Source organism: Gossypium hirsutum, chromosome D09 (assembly GCF_007990345.1).
Source record: "Gossypium hirsutum isolate 1008001.06 chromosome D09, Gossypium_hirsutum_v2.1, whole genome shotgun sequence".
NCBI lineage: Eukaryota > Viridiplantae > Streptophyta > Magnoliopsida > Malvales > Malvaceae > Gossypium > Gossypium hirsutum.
In genome coordinates, this window is record NC_053445.1 from 45591536 (window position 1) to 45603818 (window position 12283).

General features: G+C 35.8%; 2 protein-coding genes across 6 annotated transcripts; one reads left to right on the forward strand and one right to left on the reverse strand.

The window, feature by feature from the left end:
* Positions 1–487: 487 nt before the first annotated feature.
* LOC107891072 (transcription factor EMB1444) lies at positions 488–5526 on the forward strand. Of its 3 annotated transcripts, XM_041100924.1 has the most exons (11): positions 532–1291; positions 1650–1853; positions 2178–2271; positions 2375–2416; positions 2589–2648; positions 3083–3322; positions 3650–4198; positions 4291–4392; positions 4646–4792; positions 4902–5027; positions 5120–5526. In XM_041100924.1, exons 1-11 carry the CDS (start codon positions 1194–1196, stop codon positions 5213–5215), a joined length of 1758 nt encoding a protein of 585 aa, XP_040956858.1. In that variant the 5' UTR covers positions 532–1193; the 3' UTR covers positions 5216–5526. The 3 variants fall into 3 exon arrangements, with proteins under 3 accessions (XP_016671215.1, XP_040956858.1, XP_040956857.1); XM_016815726.2 differs by having other exon boundaries at positions 488–1291; positions 3083–4198; XM_041100923.1 differs by lacking the exons at positions 4902–5027; positions 5120–5526 and having other exon boundaries at positions 3083–4198; positions 4629–4792.
* Positions 5452–7863, reverse strand: LOC107891073 (tropinone reductase homolog). Of its 3 annotated transcripts, none has more exons than XM_041100925.1 (6): positions 7594–7863; positions 6978–7168; positions 6675–6882; positions 6295–6511; positions 6105–6211; positions 5452–6020 (listed from the first exon to the last, which is right to left on the reverse strand). In XM_041100925.1, the coding sequence occupies exons 2-6, from the start codon at positions 7064–7066 to the stop codon at positions 5802–5804; spliced, it is 840 nt and encodes a 279-aa protein (XP_040956859.1). In that variant the 5' UTR covers positions 7067–7168; positions 7594–7863; the 3' UTR covers positions 5452–5801. The 3 variants fall into 3 exon arrangements, with proteins under 3 accessions (XP_040956859.1, XP_016671216.1, XP_040956860.1); XM_016815727.2 differs by having other exon boundaries at positions 7278–7863; XM_041100926.1 differs by having other exon boundaries at positions 7675–7800.
* Positions 7864–12283: the final 4420 nt, after the last annotated feature.

Sequence of the window (12283 nt, forward strand, 5' to 3'; positions counted from 1 at the left end):
AATTTTAAATTATTATTTTTTAATGAAAATACTTATTAAAACATTATTTTTTTAAACATGAAAATTCACACATATTTATGTTAATTTTTTTGTATTTTATATAATATTTTTAATTTTTAATTTTTTAAATATTTTTATAATTTTTAAATTATTTGTTGGCATAATATATAAAATATATAATATCATGTGAGAAGTACAAGACTGTAATATGAATGGTTACATTAATATTATTAAAAAAATCATATTTTAATTAATATTTTTACTAAAAAAACGACTTTACGTTTGGTTAAAAATTAAATTTAACTTTTAAATATAAAGATAAAATTAGTAAGAAATGGTAACATTGAAACTTAAATTTGTTATATTTAGTATATGAACACTTGATGTGACATTATAACAAAATAAATAATATAAATAAAATTTAATAGAGTTATTTTTTTGACCTATTAAACGTGTTTAAAATTAAAAATGATTTGAAGTTGAAGACGGAGACATAATTTGAACCCAACTGATGCAATTAACCCTTATCTATTTAAAAATGTGTTCATAAAGAGACCGGTGACCGGTGGCGCGAACAGCGAGTCGGCTATTCCTATATATAAAATGCAGAACTTTAAAGTCATTTCGGAACTATAGAGTGCGGTGCAGTGAAAAGCCACTCTCTCTCTCTCTCCTTTGTTTCGATAGTTTTTGATTAATTCCTGCCCGAAGCAAAGATAATGGAATCCAACGAATTTGAACATCTCTTTTTTCTTTGATCCATCACAAAGATCCCCCTTTTTCTTCGTTTCTGAATACCCAAATCTCTCAACTTTGTTTTAGCTTCCAACTTTAAGTTTTCAAGCTCCATTTTTTGCTTGGACTGTTCATTTGAAGTTGCAAAAACGGAGATATGTTTGGCGTTTTATGTTGTTTAATTGTTTGCAGTGAGAGTAACCTCTTGTTCCTTTGGTGAGAACAGAAAAAAAAAGTGGTGTGTGTGTTCTTTAAAAGCCAAGATGAGGTTTTTGCTGCTTTGTTCAACGGGGCCACCGATCAAACGAAGGGCAGGATTGAGAATAAAACAGGCGGGTCGAGGGTCATACCGAGGAAGCTAGAGGAAGGTTAAAATTGAGTTTAGTGTGAGTATTTGGTTTTAGAGTGTAACAGAAATCTGTGGTTTTTTCTTTTAGTTGAATATAAGTTGAAGAAAAATGGCGAATACTGCTTTAAGGCAGTTGTTGAAGAGTTTTTGCACTAATTCACTTTGGAAATATGCTGTGCTTTGGAGGCTCAGGCACCGAAGCCCCATGTAAGTTTCTCTTTTGAATAGTTATAAGCGATCACGTAGTGCTACTAATCTTGTGTTAAACCTGAAATTCAACTTGTTTCCATGTCTTGGTGTAGGTTGGGTGGCTTTATTTTTTTGAAGTACTACTAGTTTTAGGCATAAACTGCTCTTATTAGTACAATTTTTAATGCAAATGATCTCTTTCATAGTTCTTATGCCAACTCTGGATTTGTTTTCTTTTTCTATTTCTTTTTAATATGGCAAAAGCATTCATTTAGACTGTTGTCATGAATCTAGTTTTTGTTAAATTAAACCCCCCCCCTTCAAATAAAATTCCCCATGCATTATATGTGGGGTTAACTTTGTGTGTTGATTGCAGGGTTTTGACCTGGGAAGATGGGTATTGTGTTTATCCAATACCAAGAAAATCTGTGGAAAGTTTCTCAACTGATGTTTATTCTAACAGTGAGAATATCCCATCACACTTTGAAATGAGCATCCGTGATGGCCGTTATGGAGAAGGATACCCAATTGGCCTGTTGGTGGATCATATGCCGCATCTTAAATATGCATGGGGAGAGGGGTAAAATGTTGCTCTCTACTTTAGTGTCCCAAGTAGTATTCTGTTCTTGTGATACAATAATATTCTTGTTTTTCTTTCGGTCTATTAAAAGTACCCTCAATAATGGCCCTTCCTGACAGGAAGTTTTAGTGTTAAAGTTAAGGAAATTTTTCAGGCTGGCTTTCATGCTACCCTTATCCTAGATTTATGGTTTTGCACATCACCATCTGCCAGCACCTCTCTGTCTCTGTTGCTTGGGAAGATGTAGCATGCCAAACTTTACAATTGCAAGGTGGTTCTTTAGTGATTAAAACTACTATTGATTTCGGATCTCTATACTTACAGGTTTGTTGGTAAAGTAGCATATACGGGGAAGCATTGTTGGGTTTCCTATGATGATATTTTCGCTGGCAAAGCTAACTCGAAGTTAGTTCCCGAGGTAAATTTCTTTTAAAGATAAATGATGCATTTAAGATGGTTGAGTTCTGCTAATGATGGATAACATACACTTGAACTTACCGGTGTTATTTTTCAATTGTTAGTATCCGGAGGAATGGTTACTTCAGTTTGCATCAGGAATCAAGGTAATATAATCCTGGACTGCACTTTACTAGCTACTCTAGATACATGCTTCTGTTTGCACACTGGTACACTTGTTTGGATGTGTTAATTGGTGTTGGTTTGATGGTGAAGTTAATACCCCATTGTATACCTTTAAAATGGATATGGTGTTGATAATTTGTGATGCTCCTGCAGACAATAGTGCTCGTACCTGTGCTTCCACATGGAGTTCTGCAGCTTGGTTCATTGGAGATGGTGTGTATTTTTTTTCACAATTTGTCTTATTGGCTGTAATAATATCCTGCGTCTCTGTCAGTTGTAGAGTCGTAGACGTAGTCACCTAAACCATGTAAGAGCACCAGGATGGTTTCTAGCTCATGATTTCCTAAAGTGTGGTATTGAGACCCATGTGAACAGCCAGTGAATAGCCAGTGCATTAATTGATGGTGCCTAGATAGGAGATAACTTATTTTCCCTGCCACAATCACTATTAGACAGTCTGTATGCTGCCTACATATTCTTGCTCTCTCTCTCTCTTTTTTTTACATGTCTTTGACTTCATGTGAGTGTGGTTGTTTGTGGAGAAGTTGGTGGCTGATTGCATTAATGTAAGCGGTGCTCTTGTTGTATGTGTATATATATGTATGTATATCTTATATTCTTCAGTTTGTTTCTTTGTACACCAACAGGTAGCTGAAGATTTGTCTATTCTTTCATGCATCAAAGATAGATTTGCCTGCAAGAACATTCACACCCAATTGACATCATCAGAAATATCAAGTCCTTTCGAGAAGTTAGAAGCGTCTTCAAGTGCATTGATGGGCCCACTGAACTCTAAAGATTCAAATGCTGTTAACAGTGTTGAACCAAATAAGCTTTTAGCTTTAGATCATATTGTGCCACTGTTAAGTATTCAGAATGAATTCAAGGTGCCTGGAATAATTCTCCCTGAGATTTTAGAAAGTGAGAGTGAGAATAGGATTAGTGTCCCACCAGTTAGCCTTAGTGAATTACCGTCACCACTAAGCCAATCTGTAAGTGTTGATCAGCTTGCAATAGGGGAGAGTGAACTGTTTGGTTTCTATTGCCTTAAGGAGGAATTGCAAGCTTATCCTGAATGTAATGCTTACAGAGTGGGAGAGTGCGGAGAAATCTTAGATGAAGTTATGAATCCTTACCCTGCTGGATACTTTCTTGAACCACTTGATATTGATGATGCCGATTTCCTTAATTTTCCCAATGAATGTGAATTGCAGAAAGAACTAGGAGCAGCGTTTGAAAGACAGAGCTGTGAGTATTTGTGGGAGTCATCTTTTTTGAGTGAGGATCTATTTAGAGATCACGTTGATGGCATTGAACCGTCATTGTCTGTAAGAGGAGGTGATGCAGAGTATCTGTTGCAAGCTGTGGTGGGCCATGTATATGATGGTTCTATTGATATTCCTAATAGATATACTCATCTCATGGCATCTACTGGACAGCTTCCTGTATCTTCTCGACCTCAAAGTGTAAAGAGTGATTCAACTCCATCGAGCAGACTTACATCTCCTTCTGTTGGTGGGGCCAAATGTAATGCTAGTTCTAAAATATTGACTTCTTTCAAGAGTACAGTAAGCATGTTAACTGATGCTGAGAATCTGAGAAAAGATGGCTATTACACACAATCTAGAAAAGGAAAAAAGCAGTCCAGCGTCAGCAAAAAAAGGGCTAGACCTGGTGATAACCCAAGGCCAAGGCCAAGGGATAGGCAGATGATCCAGGATCGGCTTAAGGAGCTTCGAGAACTTGTTCCAAATGGTGCTAAGGTCAGTATCCCGCTTCTGTTTCTAATATGTCAGTTTCCATCTATATTTTTGTCCTTGTCAAATTAATCAACATACTTTTCTGACAAATTCAGTATAGCATTGATGCTCTCTTGGACCAAACTGTTAAACACATGCTGTATTTGAGGAGTGTTACCAACCAAGCTGAGAAATTGAGGCAATGGGTGCATCGTGAGGTATGTGAAATCCATGTTAGTAAGATTTAAATGTAACGGTTGCATCCTAAAATTTGCAAATATTAACCTTTGCCTATTCCCTCTCCAAATATATACTTTTTACCCTCATTTTCAATGGAAGTCGTACTCTTAGATTTTTTCTTTGAGTTCAAGAGCCCTGGAGTAAATGTGAAAAATTTGCCGTGTAGTTCCAGTGTAGCATGAATTCATGATTATGTGAAGTTAAAAGGAAATAGGAATTTCAAATTCACAGGTATCTGATCTCAAGAATACAAGGTCATCTCAAACCAAAGATGATTACCAAACTGGAACAAGCTGGGCTTTTGAGATTGGAGATGAACAGAAAGTATGCCCCATCGTTGTGGAAGATCTTCCATATCCAGGACACTTGCTCATAGAGGTTGGATCTTCGTGGCATATACAATGAAAATTTTTAAAAAGAAAACTTGAATGTTCATACATATTGGTTTTCAAACAAATCACTAAATTCGCTACTACATCCACTGCAGATGCTTTGCAATGAGTACGGTATGTTTCTTGAGATTGCTCAGGTGATTAGAAGCTTTAACTTAACAATCTTGAAGGGTGTTACGGAGAGCTGTTCAAACAATACATGGGCTCATTTCATTGTGGAGGTATCACTCATATAAGATAGCTTTTATGCGTTCTGCAATAGTATTTGTGTTTACAATGTCACATTTTCTGAGACAATTTAAATTTCATGCAGACTTCTAGTGGCTTTCACAGACTGGATATTTTCTGGCCTTTGATGAACCTTTTACAGCGTCAAAGAAACCCTGTTTCAAGCAAGAGTGAACGATGAAAACCTATTAATCTGTGTACTGTAGGAATGTTGCAAGCGATTGTATCAGTCAAACCAGGCTCCTTGCGTGCATGCAAGCAAGGGTACGAGTTGAATATTTGTGCGACGTGGCTGTTGGCTTGGTGGATAATCAACCCAAGCCCTTGTTCAGAGCTTAAGTTGATCTCTAGAATTTGAATTATTATTGTTGTTTCACGAATCTACTCCAATTTCTCCTCTTTTTGTTTTTTTTTTTGTTGCTAAGACTCAAATTCGTGCTTTGTTGAAACAAGAAATTATAATCTTGAGTTGAAGGTATTGGAAGTTGACAACCATGGCATTGATATCCTTATTATCAAGCAGTATTAACCACTAATAATCCAATTTGGGTTCATCCAATCACTACGGACTTATTCTTGTTGCTTAACCTTCCGTTATAGAAGCCTGTAAGAGGATCACAAACGGTTTTTCAACCCAAGAAGAGCCTAACTGTTCCAGTTAAGTTAAAACACTTGATCCACATGAGAAACTCTTCATCAAACCCCTATTGCATAGTTTTTTGCACAAAGTTCATGTCTAAACATGCTCTACGCTTGATGCTAAGATTTCAAGAACTGAGTAAATTAAAGCTAAAGTTTTGAAATGGCCAACAGCCACCTGCAGTATACCCTCCATCCACAGAAATAACCTGTCCATTAATGTATGATGCAGCTGGAAGGCAAAGGAATGCCACCATTGATGAAATCTCTTCTGGTTCTCCTATCCTAGGCATTGCTGTTCCAGCTATTAGCCTCAGAAATTCCTCAACGAAAGGGGCGTCCGCCTCCTGAAATCGAAACAACACGGATCTTAAAACAAATCAAAACATCTCTATATTCCCCTCATTGAAGGTACGTTAGAGGTAATTTACTGGCTTTGTTATCGATGTTCTAACACCCCATGGTGATACAGTATTGGTCCGAATGTTATCCTTTGCCCACTCACATGCCAAGTTCTTTGTAATCTGGTTAATTGCTCCTGAATACCAAACAACCATGGTTAATTTGTAAGAAACTGAAAGTTGGGTGACGGACATCTATAGTCCTATATATGATACACACCTTTAGATGCTGAATAAGCTGATAATCGAGGCAGAGCCATTGAACCAGCAACAGAGGAGATAAACACAATACTTCCATTTCCTGATGCTTTAAGTAAAGGATATGCAAGTTGGCAAAGATGATAAGGAGCCTCAATGTTGGTATTCATCACGGTTGTGTAGTCTTCCAGGGTGTGGCCCTCGCAAGGCTTAATCACTGTGGTGCCTGCATTATTAACCTGTGGACAGAAACTTGCTTTCAATTAATCTCTTGAGTTCTTCTACTTCCCCACAAAAAGCTTAATAAAGGTGGTTGCTGATATAGTTTACTTTAGCCGGCTTGGTATGGTTAGAAAAAAATACAATTTCTTTAGAACTGAAAAAAGGAAAAAAAAAACTTACAAGGATGTTGAGTTTGCCATCAAAAACAGTTGAGACAGTCTCCATTAGCTTCTCTCTTTGCTGTCTACAAGAGAGATCACAAGCAGAACCACTCACTTTAAACCCTTTGCTCTGCCATTCTTGTAACCTTTCATGAAGTTCTGTCTGGTTTCTGGAACATGTATGAACTACTGCCCCTAGTGTTGCCAGTTCTTCCACAGTTGCATATCTGGAATACAATTGAACCATCATATTCAATGAAACTAACATATAAAGAGCATAAAAAAAAAAGAACAAAAGAGAAATAAAAAATGGAGGTCGAACCCTATGCCTCTTGTTCCACCAGTGACAAGGGCAGCCATACCCTGAAGAGACCACCTTTGTTTCTTACAACCTGCTTCTGTTCCAGCCATGTTAAACACTGTAACTCTTTTCTCTTTTTTTCCCTTTGGTTTCCCCCTTCAGTTTTTGAACGAACTGAAACACTAACTACTGCCAGTTTTAAATAGCTTAACCTGAAACGTGGATAATAGTAGTAGTTTAATAATATTAAAAGTTGATTGGGTATTGTCAACCCCATTGTTTACCAAAACAAAGAAAATTAGAATCCAGAAAAAGACAAACCAGAAAGATCGAAAATATCGAGCTAGCTACCAGCTTTATGTTAAATGGGTTTCAAAATTTTCTCCCTGGAAATCTAGCTAATGACTCTCTCTTTTTTAACTTGATTCCACAACAAGATTACTACTTATTGGGGCAAAAAGGCACCCTATTTAATGAGGAATTGAGAAATAAAGATATGAGCTTTAGATGAAAAGTATATGACTATAAAATGGTTCAAGAATCTTTGACAATGGCTGAAAAAATCTGAAATCACATCTACAATGATATGATTCTTTTATTAGAAAAACATTTGTTAGTAAGGATCCGCAAAAGTAACCTATATTTGGATTGTTGGTGTAGAAAAATTTCAGAAAGTAGTAAAAATGGTTAGGAATTGAGAAAGGCTAGCAACTTTGACCCTGTCATTCATGGTAAAGCAAGTTCTAGAGCGAGCCTGCCTGCCCGCTGAGAAACCTAGCTAGCTACTGCCCACTAACGTATTTCCACACACAAGTAAACGCTCTTCTCTTTGCTTTTTTACACATAGTGCACGAAGAAGATAACATACAATATTTTGAGTGGAAACGATATCATATGATATTAGACTACGCTAAATTAGCATCGACTCCACAACACTATATCTCACTTGTAGTCCCTGTAATGTCAAAAGGGAGCAAACAAATCCCTTAACTACAAATTACAGCAATTAAGCCTTTGTGTTTTGGGTAAACTATATGGGATGTTCTCTAAATTTTTTTAGTTATTCTTATTAAGATAATTGTTCGAATTAGTTATTGCCGTAAAAAATTATGTTAATCTACTAACGGATTACTGACGTAACATTTCTTGACTTAATATGTTAGCCAAGTAGAGGCTAAGGGGGAAATTTTTTTCAATTTAATATTTTTTAAATATATTATGGCCCTCCCAAAAAAATAAAAGTAGGCCTCCAATGTTTAAGATTTTTGTAATTTTTCTATTTGTATATAAATTATAACCCTCCTAAAAATATAAGTAGCCCCTCCTAAAAATATTATAGCACATCTAATTTTAGCTTGCCCACAAGATTAACATTCTGGGTCCATCACTGATTACATCATATGAGGATAATTAACGTGACAAATTAACAAATTTTGACGGAAAATAATAATTTTAATAATTAGATTGAAATTTTTAAATATAAAAGTGGAATAACTTAATTTTATTAAAAGTATAAGGATAACAACATAGTTATACTTTCTAAAATGGAAGCAAATTGATGGTGCGGTATGTAACTATTTGACAATGCGGATGTAGCTGGCGTGAACATAATAAAATATTACTATTTTTGTATGATATGAAATATTAAAAATATAAAATAATTGTAATAATATGTTAGCAAGTTAAAAGGATAGCATCTTTTTGTAATTTTTATTAGTCATTATTTTAAAAAGTAAATAATTAAAAAAAATAAGAAAAAAAAACACAATTACATTGAAATTAGAGAAAAAGAATCACGTGTCCCATTAAAAATTGAAACCTAAAAAAACGAAGTAGCCCTTTGATGTTTCACTCAGTTTGCTAGAAACGAAAAAGAAAGAAATTCTCCTTTTAGAAATGACATCTTAATCTCATTGAAATTTGGTTTTTGAAATAGTTGAAACTCCAATCATTTTCCAAAGTTTTCAGAAATTTCCCTTTCATAAAGTTAAAGCTCATGTTTTCTTTTGGGTATCTTTCTTTTTCTTTCATGTGTTCCTAGAAGAAAAACTCTATTGATGATGAAAAATAGTAATTTGATTCCTTTCCCTGTTTGACCCTTTACAAAACATCTTGGTTAAACGGAGGAGGTTAAGCTAAAAAACGACAAGCACAAAAGGGAAAGACATACGTCCTTATCAAAGCAACAGTTTAGGAAATTGTGTCAATAGCTTATTGCCCATTTCGAAACCTTAGGTTCTACATTCAAAGATACAATTCCTAGCATTGAACACTTTGCAAATATGGACTGTCCGGCTATTATCGTGCTATAGTAGCGCCATTGGCGACTGCCTTGCCTCCTATTCTGGCTGAATGTGTGCAAAATTTTATGCCCAATGTTGTTTTTCTAATTTTTTTTAAGTAATGACTAATAAAGAGTAAAAGAAAAAAGAAAAAGATTCTTTTGATTTACTGATGTATTATTATAATCAATCATGATTCATTGAATGTATAATTATTTTATATTTTTTGAACATAATAAAAACGTTTGAAATTTGTTATGAATGCTACCTTCAAAAACTTGTGAAAACACACACACAAAGATGAAGCCCTTCCCTTCGAATTTTAACTACTTTCTGTTAAAGCAGTAACACCAGCAATGTTTATGTAGTTGTTGAGTCATGGGATGTGTCCCTAATTTTAGGGGTACTGAGTAGAAATTATCCATCACTTCAGTTTAGTTTCTTTGTCTTTTTTTTTCCCTCTAGTATCTTCTGCTTGTTCTACACTTTCATAGATGAACTTTTTAGACTTTAATATTTACTTAAATTAGATTTTCAAAATAAGGTTTTGAGTATTTTGATTGATCAGGTTTATTACATCCTCTTGAAGTTGCATACTGTTGGTGTTTAGAACTCGAACTTTGACGGTTGATCGAGAGATTTGAAGCAGAAAGAAGAGACAAGAAGTTTTAAGTAGAAAAATAATTGAAGACTGGAATATATTAATTGATTTGCACCTCAACTATTTAAATACAAAAGTTCAGGCTAAAAATAGAAAAAAAAAGTTCTAAAAATCTGCTAAAAAACTGGTAACAAAATAGCAAACAAATCAAAAATCTAATCTCCTAAAGTCAAGGAGAATTATTCAAACTTAGTAACAGAAAAAATTAAATGGCAGCAATCTTAAACATACAATCTCAACACTCCTCTTTGTTTAGATGCTGCAAACTCCAATTATCTTTCTGTCCAAAGGTCGATCAACCAACTCCCAAGTTTTGTTTTTCTCGATCGTCGCAAGCTCCTCCTTCATTGCAGCCATCCAATGTTGACTGTTTTTTTTTTGCATCATGATACCCTGCAGGCTCACAAATAGCCATGTTACATTTTTGGTAAATGTCGGAGAGCAGCCTTATACCTCTGATAGGTGCATCATCAGCCAAGACATCTTGCCTTTCATCTTCAGGCTCTTCTAACGTGCTGCTAATGGTAAAATGATTTGGTGCACTAGAAGTTTGGTTCGTCTTGGTCGAGTCTTCCCAATTCCATTGCTCATTTTCAACAAAATAAACATCTCTGCTCACAATAACACGTCTAGTGTGTGGTTGAAAGACTCTATAAGCTTTAGATACAATGCTATACCCAACAAAAATGCCAGCTTTTGCCTTTTTGTCAAGCTTATCACGCTTAACCTGTGGAATGTAAGTGAAACACAGGCAGCCAAACACTCTAAGAAACTTTAGAGAAGGTTTGTAACCATACCAAGCTTCAAATGGCGTCTGATCCTTCACAGCTTTTGTTGAAATCCAATTTTGCAAGAACGCAGCAGTGTTTGCAGCTTCTCCCCAAAAACTTTTTGGAAGATTCTTCTCATGAAGCATACATCGATTCATCTCCATTATGAATTTGTTCCTCCTTTCACTGACTCCATTTTGTTGTGGAGTGTATGGCGCCGTCAACTGATGCTCAATTCCAGCCTCTTCACAAAACCTATTAAAAGTTTCTGAAGTGTACTCCTTGCCATTATCAGATCTTAAAATCTGAATCATGCATCCACTTTCATTCTCAAATCTAGCTTTGAATTTCCAGAACACACTAGCAACTTCTGATTTTTGCTTCAACAAAAAAATCCAACACATTCTTGTTAGATCATCGATAAAGGCTATGTAATAGAGGTTACCATTTAACGAAGGCGTTCTCTGAGGACCACAAAGATCAGTATGAACAATCTATAACTTCTTCGAGGCTCTCTAAGCTTGTTTAGGAAAGGGTTGTCTATGTTGTTTCCCAAATTTGCAAGCTCGACAATGAGGTAGATTATCATCAATGTCTGTAAGTCCTTCCACCAGCTTCTTCGACTGTATTTGAAGCAATCCTCGATGGTGAAAGTGCCCAAGTCTCTTGTGCCAAGTCTCAGTCGCACTAGCTCTGGATTTAAAAGCCATTTGCTCATTTTCCATTGGATTAAGAGCAAAACTTTTTCCCTTCATTTTGACATTGAACAAGTTTTTGCCATTAGCATCTCTGATCAAGCACTGCTTATTCTCAAATAGCACTTTATAGCATTTATCTAGTAACTGACCAACACTTAAGAGATTTTGATCAATTTTAGGTACAAACAAAACATCTGAAATGAATTTTGTACCTTCATAGCTTGTAATAGCTATTGTGCCTTTTCCCTTGACTTCCAAGTACTCACCATTTCCAATCCTTACTCTTTTGACTTCAGTGTTTCTCAATTCCTCGAAGAGCACCCACTATCAATCAACCAGCTCTCACTTGATTCTCTGCTTGAGAAACAAGTAACCACGAACAATTGATCTTCTTTTTTCTTGATTAGCTACCTGTGCTTCTACTTCTTACACCTGGCCTTTGACCTTGCAAATCACTGCTTCATGCCCAAGTTGATTGCATTTGGAGCATTTGGCGTCAGGTCTTTTCCAACATTTGAATGGTGGATGACCTTTCTTCTCACAATGATGACAAGATGGGTAGGATTTCTTGACACCTCCTCTTTTGCTCTTCTGATAATTGCCTGATGAATTTTCTCCACTCGTCGACTGGTTCTTAAAATTTTTCTTCTTTTTATACCTGTTGTTGTCTTGATGCTTGACAGGTAAGACCCCTTCTATCACTCTCTCTTGCCTCATGGATCTTCTTTGCTCTTGTGCTTGTAAAGCATTTAAGAGCTCTGCAAGAGAGATCTTTGACAGGTCCTTGGTGTTCTCCAGAGTAGTAATGGTGGCTTCAAACTTCTCTAGAACAGTGACTAGCAGCTTTTCTACGATTCTAGAGTCATTCAACTCAGAACCAAGCAATCTCACCTTGTTGGCAATGCTGAGAAGTCTG

Excerpts from the sequence above, each read along its gene's own strand:
- LOC107891072 (XM_016815726.2), top strand. The coding sequence starts at position 1,194 with ATGGCGAATACTGCTTTAAGGCAGTTGTTGAAGAGTTTTTGCACTAAT. Across the intron at positions 1,292-1,649 it reads CTCAGGCACCGAAGCCCCAT|GGTTTTGACCTGGGAAGATG; the intron begins GTAAGTTTCTCT and ends TGTTGATTGCAG. Across the intron at positions 2,417-2,588 it reads AGTTTGCATCAGGAATCAAG|ACAATAGTGCTCGTACCTGT; the intron begins GTAATATAATCC and ends ATGCTCCTGCAG.
- LOC107891073 (XM_041100925.1), bottom strand. The coding sequence starts at position 7,066 with ATGGCTGGAACAGAAGCAGGTTGTAAGAAACAAAGGTGGTCTCTTCAG. Across the intron at positions 6,512-6,674 it reads ATGGCAAACTCAACATCCTT|GTTAATAATGCAGGCACCAC; the intron begins GTAAGTTTTTTT and ends TTCTGTCCACAG. Across the intron at positions 6,021-6,104 it reads GAACATCGATAACAAAGCCA|GAGGCGGACGCCCCTTTCGT; the intron begins GTAAATTACCTC and ends TTTCGATTTCAG.